Source organism: Lepisma saccharinum, chromosome 3, assembly GCF_977018435.1.
Source record: "Lepisma saccharinum chromosome 3, izLepSacc3.1, whole genome shotgun sequence".
In the NCBI taxonomy this organism is placed as follows: Eukaryota; Metazoa; Arthropoda; class Insecta; order Zygentoma; family Lepismatidae; genus Lepisma; species Lepisma saccharinum.
This window is the reverse complement of record NC_139231.1, coordinates 70,693,919-70,707,279: the sequence shown is the minus strand read 5'-3', so window position 1 is coordinate 70,707,279 and position 13,361 is coordinate 70,693,919. Positions and strand designations below refer to the sequence as shown.

The 13,361-nt window shown below is 40.9% G+C and overlaps 1 protein-coding gene across 7 annotated transcripts in view; it reads left to right on the top strand.

Moving 5' to 3' along the window:
• Trmt61 (tRNA methyltransferase 61) overlaps positions 1 to 13,361 on the top strand; it is a 119,951-nt gene that overhangs the window by 93,662 nt on the left and 12,928 nt on the right. For all 7 annotated transcript variants that reach the window (XM_083118733.1, XM_083118737.1, XM_083118739.1 and 4 more), the window contains exon 4: positions 5,720 to 5,880. In XM_083118733.1, the coding sequence (XP_082974859.1) occupies positions 5,720 to 5,880 (161 nt within the window). The remainder of the gene's footprint in view (positions 1 to 5,719; positions 5,881 to 13,361) is intronic.

Below are 13,361 nucleotides of genomic sequence, written 5' to 3'. Positions count from 1 at the left end.
AGGAGGTGTAACGTTTCGGAAGGTACTAAGATGTCAAACATCTCTTCCACGCAGTACACCCTGCAACTGCATGCTTGCAGGTAGACGAGGTTCTGGCGCCTGGTCCCACAGCCATCTCTGTGGGGTTGCCTTGTACTTCTATGTACTGAGTGCCATTTTACAGCCTCCGCTTTTTTTATTATTATTTTTTACCAATGGCAACAATTAAATGCTACTTGATATTTAACGTTAATTTATGTATTTTTAATGATATAGTTCTGCACACAAGTGCAATTTATAATATATATATCTTTATGCACAATGAAATATTCAAATTTAATTTTGATTTGTTTGTTTGTTTCTCGTGTGTTTCAATGCTGTACTATAGACGTTGATATATATAATATGTATGAAGGTGGTTCAATATTTCAAAAGTTGCCGTCACTATGCTTACTTCTCAGTCTAGACACAGCACAGAGACCGAGAGGTAACGACATGAATGCATCTGCATTATGAAAAGAAAGATGGTGTCCCCCTTTATTATTATTATTATTATTTTAGCAATGTAGTTCTTCGGTATGTGTAACGTACTCTCTGGGAATTGCGCAGTATTGGACTTGACCGTATATTCCTTGCGAATATAGCAACACTGTAGTACTTGTACAGCTATTTTATTACGTGCAGTAATTGCTGTAATGATCACTGTTTTACGCGACCTCATAACAAACGTTGCCATGTCGGAAGGCCTACGATGTGAAAGAACTGCTGCGAACGTCATGCAATCGGTGCCATAATGTCTCACGATTTCCGCCAGTCAGCTCTGCGACTACTTACTCGCAGTTCAAATCATAAATACAATGAAATAAAAAAAAAACTTAGTAAATCTCGAACAGTGATCTTAACTTGTTTTTGGTTAAGAGTTCATCTACATCATACTCAAAACATTTGTCCCTTAATTCACTTATTTGGACCATGCTTTTGTTTGGGATAGGAGCTAAGCAGTGGCGGCGATTGGGTTCCAAAAGCGGGGAGGGGGAGCACAGACAGTATATTTTCCCTTGTATATAAGTTTTAGCATAGTGCGGGGGAAAAATTGGCGAAAAGTGAGGGGGAAACTGCGCCCCCTTCACCGCCACTGGAGCTAAGGTACTTACATCTCCGTATTAGGAGAAAGTGCAAATAACGTGAGTGTTGGCGCACGAGATGCACTCTGTTTTTTTATTAAATAGCCGCGGTTGTCCAATCCATACTGCGCCTGACTGCCACGCGGGAGACCTGTGTTTTATTCCCTGGTTCCAAGTGGGATTCCCTCCCCCAGAAATGTCCACTTGGAGCGACTCTGTAGTTTACCCAGCTTTATTAAAAAAAAATAACAAAATAAGAAATATCTCTAGATGTTATTGGGAATATGTATTTCTAACGTAATAAGTGTTAAAAATTAGTGCAAAAACTATTATTTAGAGAGTGTGAGTGGGTAGGGATATCACTGGTAAGGTAAAGTTTGCCGTGCTCACACAGGGCCCCACACATTCACGATCTGGACCATTTTTGGAGGTAATTCGATAAGCACCACGCTTCTGCCACCTTGACTCTCCACGGTTCCCCCAAGGTACCCAATTATTAGAGATTAGGTGACCCCAGATCCGTTGTATGCAGGGGCAAGATAAGAAAAATTGTACTTTTGTCAATACAATGGTATTATTATTAAAATAAATAGCATGCGAAATCCCCTCTTCCCCCTATTTACCACATGACAATATGATCTCGTATATTCTCTTAGTCATTGTGGTATTTGAAAGGAGATTGAGGGATTCCTTCTGTCTGGTTGTTCTTCTTTCGCACTTGTGATGCTTCAAGAAAAGTTAGTTATTGAAATTTGGGCTCCCCGATAATTTGGTGCTAACGTCGCCATCTTGTAATCAAAGGGGGTTCCGGTTTCGATACCCGGTGGAAGCAAAAAGTTTAGCCCCATTCCCGATTAGCCATTCTGTGCGTAATATGCACTTACAAACTCAAACAAACAAACAATTTACTCAAATTTCTTCCCACTGGAAATTTTTCAAATACAACACTGTTCCTAGTATTCCGATTTTAGAGGTGAGGGTGAGAGCGTCACAACTGGATTCGTAGCACTACACATTAGGTGCTGTAGTACTATAGAGTTACGCTCTATTTGGGCTCATGCATTATCAGATTTCTTTTGTCTTTCACCGTGTAAAACGCATGTAATTCTCCAAAGGTGTAATGAACTTCAACCCTTTTTGTCTTGACGTCCCTGTTTGCCCCACTCAACACTTCGCTCGTCGCAGACACAGCATGTGTTATTGAGATGGTTTCTCCGCGTAAAACGAGTAATTTCTCGCTTCAATGCTTCCTTTGCACGAAGGTATACCACTGCGATGCAATCTTAATGCTTACTGACCTTTCGTGTGCCGTGTACACGCTCTAACACTTCAACCTAACATTTTCTTCCGACAACGGTTAATTTGGGATGTTTTCATGTCCTGCAGGATGTAAGGAATGCATCGGAAACTGGACAAGGTGTCTTCAAGCGACGAACTCTTTCGAGGTTGTATGATTTTTCTTCGCAAATACGACAGAGGATTATTTGTTGGTCTTTAGAAATGTATTTTAAAAGCAGTTTTTGAACTTTAATCTCAGACACATAATTATAATCCTTAACTACATTAATATATTTACATCCTGATGGATTGAAAACAACATAATGAAAAGATAGTTGTGTGACTGTGAACCTGCGTATTTTGTAAACTTTATTTTTTCAATTTTAAAAAAATCCTCTATCACACAAGCACTCGTACAGGTATTTTGCAGGTAAAGAAAATTTCCAGCAATATTCCAAAGTTTGTTTGCAATGATAAAGCATATAAACGATAATTACAAAAAGTTAATTATATTTATTGACACGTATGAAATGAGTAATTCTGAAATATCGTTGCTGATAACGGTGCCAGATTAGTGAAACAGATGGAGATTTGAACATCTCGCTCAGTTCGGTGCGAGCTTCCCGTCTGCCTTAACCCGGGAGAACGCGCGTGGCCTGGATTTGACCGCAAATTTCTTTCTTTGCTTTCCTTTTTGGTTGGTTTAGATCCCTCCCCCCACCTTATCCATGCTGGACATATGGGAGACGCCCTGGCCAGCCAGCCAACAGTTTTAACGAAGCCTCCTTTCCGCCCCTCTTACAACGCTACAGTACCGCTGCTCCCTCTGCACTTTACACGTGCATATTGTGCATGTGCACTCTTGCACACATGCGGCGGGTTAGGTTAACTCAGCCTGAAATAAGGCATTAGTAAAAAAGTAAACATAAATAATAAATGTCATGTGCAGGTACGGCCACTTCTGGGTTGTAAGGATCCCATTGAAAGTCAGGGGTGTTGTTACAACCCAGAAGTGTTCGTGACTGTACAAGATGTGGCCTCTCCAATGGTGTAGTTGCTAAAGTAGTCTCATTGTAATTATAGAGCCCCGGGCTTGATCCCCATTGGGGCACAGTGGTTCGGACCGCTCTTTAAACTGCACGTCCGGTCCCTGTTAGCCGATCGTGCATAAAGTGGAAAAAATATCATGAGGCTTTCTTTTTTAAAAAATGGATGTGCGTGTGGGGGTGAAGGAAGCTCTCACATGGAGATTGTAGATAATAATCCAGAGGTCTGTATCTTGATTTAATATTGAAGTTTCCCCCAGAAGCTTTGGGATCGAGAGTCTGTGCTACCGGGAGTCGAAACAAAGAGCGGAAGGTGATATAATGCGGGGTTAATGGCTTTCTTTAACTGCGTGCCATGCCCCCCGCAGTGTGTCCTGATGAGGGTCCCGGTTGTGTAATGAAGGTGGACAACGCCAGGGCGGTTAATGAACATTGGGAGATTTATGGGTGGCAAACGCTGGAGGTGACACTCCGCCGTGATGCTAATGGTAAGCGTTTGTTACACTGAGAACCATCTTCTTCCGTTGTCCGTTATTGATTCCATCGGTCCTTTAACATTAGAACTCGTGGCTATACACGAGAAGATGCAAACTCTCCATGTTTCCCTGTGTAAGAAAATGGTTGATTTACCACACACAACAGCGAAAAATACAAGAAAATTAATTACTCTCAATTTCCTCAACACCTCTATTTTTTCCGCAGATAGACCTAGTTTATTGACATTTAGGTGCTACATTCATGTAGTGTGCGAGTTTAACTTTATTTCTTTGGTTGGGCTAATGGGGACCGTACATTGCTCGGTTCCCGTGTAAACAACAGATGTGTGTATTTACAAGGATATTCTCTCCTTTCTTCGAGGAGAAAAATACACGTTACAATTACGATTATTATTAATAATAACAACAATATCAACTCTTAGGGATGGTGTCGAGACGTGACCGAGACGTGACTTGTGAAAATCGAGGTGAGATAGAGACTAAATGTCTCGGTTCGAGACTTTGGTATGATATTGAAAAAAACATATGTAAACCGAATTTATTTCGGACACACCAAGCAGATACATGACAGATACATGATCATTTATAGAAAATACAGATATTTTGTTGATCGTATTTGCAAAATCATAAGCTGTGCATTGTTTAATAATAAGTTGCCAACTGCTTCGATAATTTGTTTTGAAGTTGCCGAACCTGATATTTGATTGAAATCAAATATAAACATGACGATGGCTCTTTCCAATTGTTCACACGCAAGCTTTTGTGGCACACAGTAAGCTTAATAATACTGGCGACTGAAGTGTTGTATTACTGCGTTTTCTTTCTATTTTTCGCATTTCGTGATTTACCAAGAAGAACGTTAATCTCCAATTTGTATTTTTCTGAATTTGTTTAATTTTCTCACGCAAACTTACCTTTGAAAGAAGATTTTTAAAAATACTACATTTTATAATTGGTTAGAAATTTCATCACAGAAAAAAAAAAGTTGGGAGAATATCTGAATAAAAAATGTGGTCGGTATTTGTCTTATGTCAAGTCATACATAGTCGGACTATGCTATTTTGATGGCACACTTACTCCAGCTTATCCTACATATACAGGGTGATTCAAAAGTATTTTGACATTTTAATCAAAAAGCATTTTTTTGACAAAATTGACATTGCTGCTGAAAAGTACTCTAGAATAGAAGACAAACTTGCGTGGACCGGAACACATGCTTCAACATAGCTGCCGTGATCTCCCCTGTTGCTGTAGCTATTCGCTGTGTTAGCTGCTGTAAGGTGTTGATCTTTACTTGGTACACCATAGACTTAATGGAATCCCAGCCAAAAAACTCTAAAAGAGTCAGATCTCTGATGGCTTGCCTACTATGATCTGGCTTGCTGAATTTTCGATAGAACTGTTCTTGGATCTGTGCATAGGTCATTCCTCGCAGGCGAGCCGAAACGACTGCTGTTCTTTCTTCTATTGTAACCATCGTTTCAAATAACCTGTAAATGAAATCCATTCATTAGCGATATAAGGAAAATGTCAAGAGACTTTTGAATCGCCCTGCAAATTCCCTGTTCAAGGCAAATAAATATTTTTGTGTAAAACAAACCAAAATGAAGTTAATTATCTACTCTAACTTCCATTTGATTTGTTTTGTATGTCAGATTGAAGTTCGACCTTCCCAAGTGCCATATCCGGGTCCGCCACTGGGCGGAAACGTATTTATAAAATTTCTAATTATAGTGACTTTATTTGCGCAGGATGGAGACCTTTTTGACCGTGATGCATTTCTTTGTTGTTGCAGGCGGCCGCTTCTGCTCGTTCTCCCCGTGCATTGAACAAGTGCAGAGGACGTGTCTGGCCCTTCAAGAGAGCCGCTTCCTGGAGATCTCCACGTTGGAAGTTGTCCAGAGGGAGGTGCAGGTGCAAACGCGCACGATGCCACTGCTCCAGCTTCCAGAGAAGGTAAGAGATCTGCTTTCCTTTTTCATCATCATGCACATTGCTTGTTTTCATCACGAACGTAACTAAACCAACTGGTACATGGGCGTCGGGAGGGGGTGTCGAACGGGCCTGTCGCAAAATGGGGACGTAGGGAATAAAGTAGAAGTAATACGTAAATGTTAAAGGGATTTCCACTGACCTGGAAAGCCTGGGGAAAAATGGAAAAGTCAGGGAAAATCAAGTGTTTCTTGTAGTGGTCAGGATTTCAGAATGAAAATATTTTCCCCCCCTTTAAACCTTGATTTGTTTACTTCGCTTTTACTGCAACTTTTGGCTAATCACAAAGATGATGATGAGTTATGATACGAGGGTAGTTTGAAAAGTAAGGTAAACGAAGCAAAGATGGCAGCACCACAATCGAAATCGATGCACGATCGATAAGTTTGATCCTTCAAACGAGCACTTGCAGAGTTTCAGCCCAGTGCGTTGTGAGGTTATTGTTTATAAAATGATTTCTCCTGGTCTGCAAAATAGCTGTTCACAGCATGAATCACTTCATCGTTATCGGAAAATCGTTGTCCTCCGAGCAATCTTTGAAATTAGGGAACAAATGGAAGTCAGAAGGAGCCAGATCGGGCTAATAGGGTGGATGATCCAACAATTCGAACTTAAGTTAATGTAGTTTAGCCATAGAAACCATTGACGTGTGAACATGTGCATTGTCCTGGTGTTTTTTCCATCAATTTTGAAAACGCTTGCACGTTCACCTACTTCGCGTGATCAAACAATAACCTCACAACGCACTGGGCTGAAACTCTGCAAGGGCTCGTTTGATCGATCAAACTTATCGACCGCGCATCGATTTCGATTATGGTGCTGCCATCTCTGCTTCGTTTACCTTACTTTTCAAACTACCCTCGTATGATGCAATTGATGAAGGAACAGTCACAAAGAACACCCATGCCCAGACCGAGATTCGAACTCGGGACCCCTGGTGTTGTAGCACACTGTTCTAACCACTCCGCCACGGAGGTCGGCAGTTTCTTGATTGGAGATACGGTATACAAAAATGCTTTAATGGTTATTTTTTGTTCATTTACACGTGTATTTTGAACAATGTTGAATAAATTTCATTCTCCTGAATAGCAAGTGCAGTCAAAATTTCGTTACTAGCATGTTAAAGTACCACAGAAAGGTATTTATTGTAAAATTTCATGAAAAACTCGGCAGTCAGGGAATTGTTTTGCCAAAATGAGTTGTTGTTGAGTTGAGTTGGTGTTTTAAGTCCACTTTATGCACAGTAAGGCTAATCGGGACTGGACCTACAGTTTAAAGTGGGATCCGAACCACTTGTGCCTCCACCGAGTATCGAACCCGGGACCCCTTTGATTACAAGGCGACGACGCTACCACTGCGCCATCGGGGAGGCCCTTTTGCCAAAATGAGCTGGGACCCTGATGCAGTAAATAAAAGTGGAGAATTTCCAAAAGTTTAATGGAAAACGTCAGGGAATGGACCCATGACTGATAAATTCAAGGAATATTTTTAATATATTCCACGACCTAGAAATGTCATGAAATATTAATTTTTTTTTTTTGTGTGTGTCTGCATTGAATATGATAATTTTGTAATTGTAAAACCCTAATTTGACACAATGGGCGATTGTAACTGGAATCATCGATTTTATGTTTTCAATCCAAAAATACTGTAAAACAGAGTTGAAGCAAGTTAAAACCTAAGAATGTGCTATATGTGCATTTGAGAGTATCCGGAGAAGTTTGTGGCGAGATGGGTTGATGGGAAAAGCGGAGGATTTTCAACTGCATCATTCATCATCGTGGTGAACGTAAAGAGGCACAAGTACCGTCACGTAACCAAACACAACTGTCTACACTCGGAAAGAGATGGGAGCTGTCGACGTTACAAGGATTTCGAACTAACAAGAGTTTGTCGCCACCTTCCTGGAAAGGACAGTTCCACGTTGCTAAACCTGCGGAAACGAAACAAGGCTTAAATGGTACCTCGGTGTTCAGAGCAGTGGCACGGTATGTCGAGTAGCGTACTTATGGTTTTATTTTGAACGGGGCTGAACATGGTGGTTTATTAAGCGTTGAACACAGAATAAAAATAAAATAAAATTAAATCAATGCTGTAACAAACCGACGAACAATCCCACGTTAAAACATAAAAGCACATTACAAATGGAATAACTTACGAAAGGGTAATTCCATGTCAAATCAACAAGGTCCTCAACTTTACATTTTTTGATTCAGTTGAAATTTGACACACTGAAGGATGTAGGAATCGATGCAAAGTTGTAGATCCATATCTTTTGTAATTCCGAAATTACAGAATTACAAAATGTGCGATTTGGACCTATGTTTTCACCATTTCGTTAATTTTAAATTTCAATATTTCCACACCTATAGAAGTGATTCAGATGACGTTGGAAAAGTCTTGAAGGACTCTTTCACAGAGATTTTAAAATGAAGGTCAGGTAATCAAAATTTGGGTAGCAATTTTTTTTTTTTTTTACAAAAAATTGTCATATATACACTAGTACTCAATAACTACAAAATATGAAAATAGGATGTCAATGGTATGCGGAGTTACGTTAGATTAGGTTAGCTAATGCATGATAACCTATTTTGAGATAAGAGCAGAAATATATTTTTAAGAACCGAGAATGTAAATATCAGCCACACGTAGATTAAATCCAATACTGTTGTGTTTACGATTAATTTTCATTTCAGTTATACTTTTATTTTTGAACTGGACGCACATATTTGCTGTAATAAACTGCGCTGTGTAAAGCACTGCAGGAAATAAATCTGTAGTGTTCTTATGAGATATGCTGATTGTGTTTAAATTACGAATTGCAAATATTTCTTCGTGGTTTTGGAAGTAAATCTGACAAAAGTATTTTATGACCAAGGAAATGTCAATGAAATGTAAATATAAAAGGCTTGCTGTGTACACTACGGTTTTCATATTTCGAATATTGTGAAGTTTATGTAGTTTATTTGACTAGTTCGTATTGGGGAATAAATTTCAAAACCGTACAGAGAAGGGATTCATTATAAGATGCAACTTCTATCATAATGTATGAGTGATGCAACTTTATACGTACTAGTAGGTCCGTACAGTGGTTATCAACTTGAAATAACATTTGTTATGTACTCGCATTCACTACCAAGGGCTACATACTATGTCGCATTTTTCAATAGTGCCAATGTTATTCATTTATTCTTTCTGGGAGACATGAAATACATAAGTACCTTGTGAAATTGACCTAAAGAAGCACACACGTCGGGAAATTTATATTAAAATTGCCTGGAAAAGTCAGCGAGTGTCAAAATGAGTGGGGACCCTGATCTCTTGTTATAAATTGTATATAACGGTAATTTTCGCTACGTTTGTACTATGATTATGATGACCGTGTTGGTGAAATGGCAGTATTCATTGCCTCAACTAGCTGGGCAATCCTCAGGAGCCACGACGGCCCAGTCCATAGAATGTCTGACTGCCACACGGAAGACCTGGTTAGATTCCTGGGGTGGATTATCTCTGGTTGGAACTTTTCCAACAATGTCCCTACATAAAGCGTCACTGGGGGTCATCCAGACTCTAATAAATCGGTACCTGGGTAAGGTGGGGTGGGGGAGTAAACGCGACCGGAGCGTGGTGCTGATCACATCGTCTTCACTTATGTCAGGGATCGTGAATGTGTGGGACCCTATCTCCACATCCCCCTCACGTGTCTTCATCGCACGATGGCAACTTTACCTTTTATACTCTGTCTCTGGAATCTCTGGAGCGAGCGAACGAAATAAAGTCTCTGCACAAGTAGTGACGCGAGTGGCTCGACCAGTAAACACGTGCGAGGGATTGGGATTGCGGGGTGGGAGAAAGCGACCGCAGTTACCAGCCTTTACAGCAGCGTGCAGTTCTTCAGCTGCGCCCATTCGCTGCCTTCCCATCTCTGCTCTGATGCGCGGCCTTGCTCTAGAGATCCCAGGGATAAAGTATACCTTTATCAACCAATCCTCGAAAATGCACCGTCCAGGCCACTTTTCTTGGATTCCTGCGTTTCCGGAGCCAACCCTTCGTGTCTCCAGAGGTGAAGCTAGGAAATCCATTTCCCAGTGCTGCTACCTGTGCTTTGGGATTAACCTTGATTCGACGGCCCCGGTTATTTATACGCTCCGTGGCGCCCCCCGTAATTACCACCTCTGCTCCTAGAGAGCCTTGCGTGATGGTTGCCGCTCCGAGAGCATCTTCGCCAGATGAGTACTCGGTTCTCGTGTGAACGCGTACCCCTCCTTTTTTGAACGCTCGGAGATGAAGAAGTGGCCCGGGACACGCAGCTCTTGGTTGTTTTCCGAGAATTCGGCAATTTGTCATCCTTGCGTCGTTTCAATTACAGTTGTCACCCGGGCTTGTCCATCGCGTGTGGTCAGCGAAGTAATAGATCTGACCCGCTGATGTTTCGTTTGAGTGGAGCGAACGACCCCCAAATTAAGGAACACAAACACCATATTTGTCGGGATGCTAGTGACACTGGTTCTATATTAATAGCATGCAATCTTAATTGGGCATTATCCATTCATTGCCTGTGTTTTTACTTAAATGTATTTTGTTACCAAGTTAAATAAAAAAAAAGAGCAATCGCCTTTTGTCTTCAGGTCTTCAAGAAGAGTGGAATGAGAACTACAATAAAGTAACTTTTGTTATTTTTAAAGGAACGTTACTGCAACGGAGTTATTCTTCAGAAATGGCAACTTGAGTTATTTTTCCGAGATTTTGATTGGTTTGTTTTATTTTACTTCGCTTTTTTGCTAATTTTGGGTAATCGTGAAGATGATGTTGAAAGGTGATAAGATGATATCGGTAAAAGGACAGACACAAACCTAGCACAAAACCCAAATCCCACAGAAGATTATAGTGGCTGTGATTTCAGACGTCTGAAGTCATTAGTCTGCAAAATGCAATCCAGGGTGCGCTACGTGCCAGAGGTCCTTAGAATGTCACCCCCCTTTTCCGAATGATCAGCTCGAGTTATTCTTCCGAAATGAGCAGCAGGAATTATTCTTCCAAAACGACCAGTTTTAAATTATTCCTCCGAAATGATCAGATCCAGTAATTTTGCCGAACTTCAGCTCGAGTTACTTCCGAAACGGGCAGATCGAACTATTCTTATGAAATGACCAGTTCGAGTTATTCTTTCGAAACGAGCAGTTCGAGTTATTCTTTCGAAATGAGAAGCTTGAGCTATTTTCCTACACGAGCAACTGAATTACTTTTTCAGCAAAGTAACTCTCTATGTTACTCAGCAACTTTCCACTTGAAGACAATGTTTCTGCCACCCATGGTGCTTCTGGGGTTGGTCAATAAGCCCTTGAATCTCTTTGAAGTAGTCAAGGAAAAAACAGACTTAAAAGAGTGGCTTCCTGAGGAAAAAATGCAGTGCTCATGACGTAGTTGAGGAATTGCCTTACTTCTCATCAATCTACATGCCCTGCACCGCACGATCCACTTCATTCTGGATCGTACGAAGCCGGATTCCCATCCAGGACATGACGTTCTGTATTGCAGAGGTTACCACTTCCACTTACTAATCGCCACTCGCTGATGAGCAGCCGAAGAAGCCCAACTTCCAACGACGATTCGGATCGACGTAGAAAAATGCTCCATCGTATGAGGAGGGGCATTATCGTGATGGGAGGAACTTTTTATAAGCTTTAATTATATGTATGCAGGACGCTCGCCTCGACCCAACTGATCGATATCCCTTAATGCGGGAGATGTTTATCAGGTCGTGCATATCCCTTGGCGAAGTGGGTGTCAATGGTTGCCACGGATAAATGAATCGTAGGAGGCGAGAGAGTGTGCTGAAAGCGGATTGATTGATCTGCGGGTGATGAGCTGATTTGATAACAAAGGGCCTTTCGTTTCGCCGCCGACAAGGAAGAGCGCGCCGTTATTGTTTGTTGGCACCGTTCTGTCACTGCTCCAAAAGGAACTATTTGTTAACTTGCGATCTAGTGTGGATGAAGAACCGACTCGCTTAAGGTGGAGGTTTATTAAAATTACTGCGAGAATGCTCGCTAAGAAACATAAGAGTCGCAGCCTCGGTCTCGTATTGTATTTTTGTTATTTAGCGTCGCAGTTCTGCCACTCTTTGGCCAGTCGCGACGATGAGGGTGAGTGGGGATTTCATGAAATGAACGGATAGTCATATGGATAGGAGCGCGAACCCTCGGCTGTGGCCCCGCAGGGACGGAATAAGGATGGTTTGTCGGGTGGGGCCCATCCTTCGATAAGAAATCATTGTATACTGAAATACCTTGCTAAGAATTTGCCATTGTGTATGTCAGTTGTTCATTTCTTGGTCATTTTATACCATTTCCTCCAACCCTTGTCGCATCACCTTTTTTTAAAATATTAATAATTTAACCACTTGTTTCTATATCCTTCAAGTGTTTAATATAGACATTGAAATTGTTTTTAGATTTGGCGGCCATTTTTAATTAGTCGCGTGCGGGGATTTTAGCGTGTCAGACCTTTATGAAAATCTCTATACTTCTGTTGTGTAATTCCAAATGTAATAAATGAAGAAATAAAAAAAATGAGTGCTCTTTCATTTTGTTTACAATATTGCCATATTTGCTCCAAGGTTGGTTAGTAGTTTCCATACTGTACTAAAATGAATCCGATAGATACTTTTTTTCATAATTTCTCATCTTTGGGACACGAAATAACCATGAAGGGGGCAAGACACAACCATGTTTCTTACGTTTACTGTGCGGTGGTCCGGAAATTGTTAAACACATGAGGTGCGTGGGCAACCTTCCCCCCCCCCCTCCCATATATTTGAAAATTTTGAAAAACTCAAATTGTCGATTTTAAACACGTAAAGGATATAGAATTAAGTGGTTTAATAATTAATATTTTTTTAAATTGCGAAGCGACAAGTTAATTCAAAATTTGTGGAATGGCCCTTCTGCATTCATAAGTTTGCCAAAAATTACCGGGACATTAATCTCTGATACCAGAGAGCCTTTCTGATGGTGTGTAGTGGTAGCGTCGTCGTTTTGCAATCAAGGGTCCCAGGGTTCGAAGCCCGGTGGAGGCACACAGTGGTTTGGATTCCACTTTAAATTGTAGGTCCAGTCCAGACTAGCCTATCTACTCATAAATTGAACTTTAACAAATAATAAAAAAATCCGTGTATCCTGAATTCACAACCAGTATATTTCTCTGTTGGTTTGTACAGGGTGTTTCAGTAAAAAGGTAAGTGAACGTGCTGTGTTTTGGATACATTCAGTTACCTTTTTATTTAAACACCCTGTATTTTTGGCCTTGTCCGTGTGTGCTTATGTCTCCTTATCCATTTTATACACTATGTGGAAGAAAGTCATTGGACACCACTTGTCAGCGGATACCATCAGTTTTCTTGCAATCAATAGAAGGTCGGTCCGCTTTTGGCAGCGATAACAGCA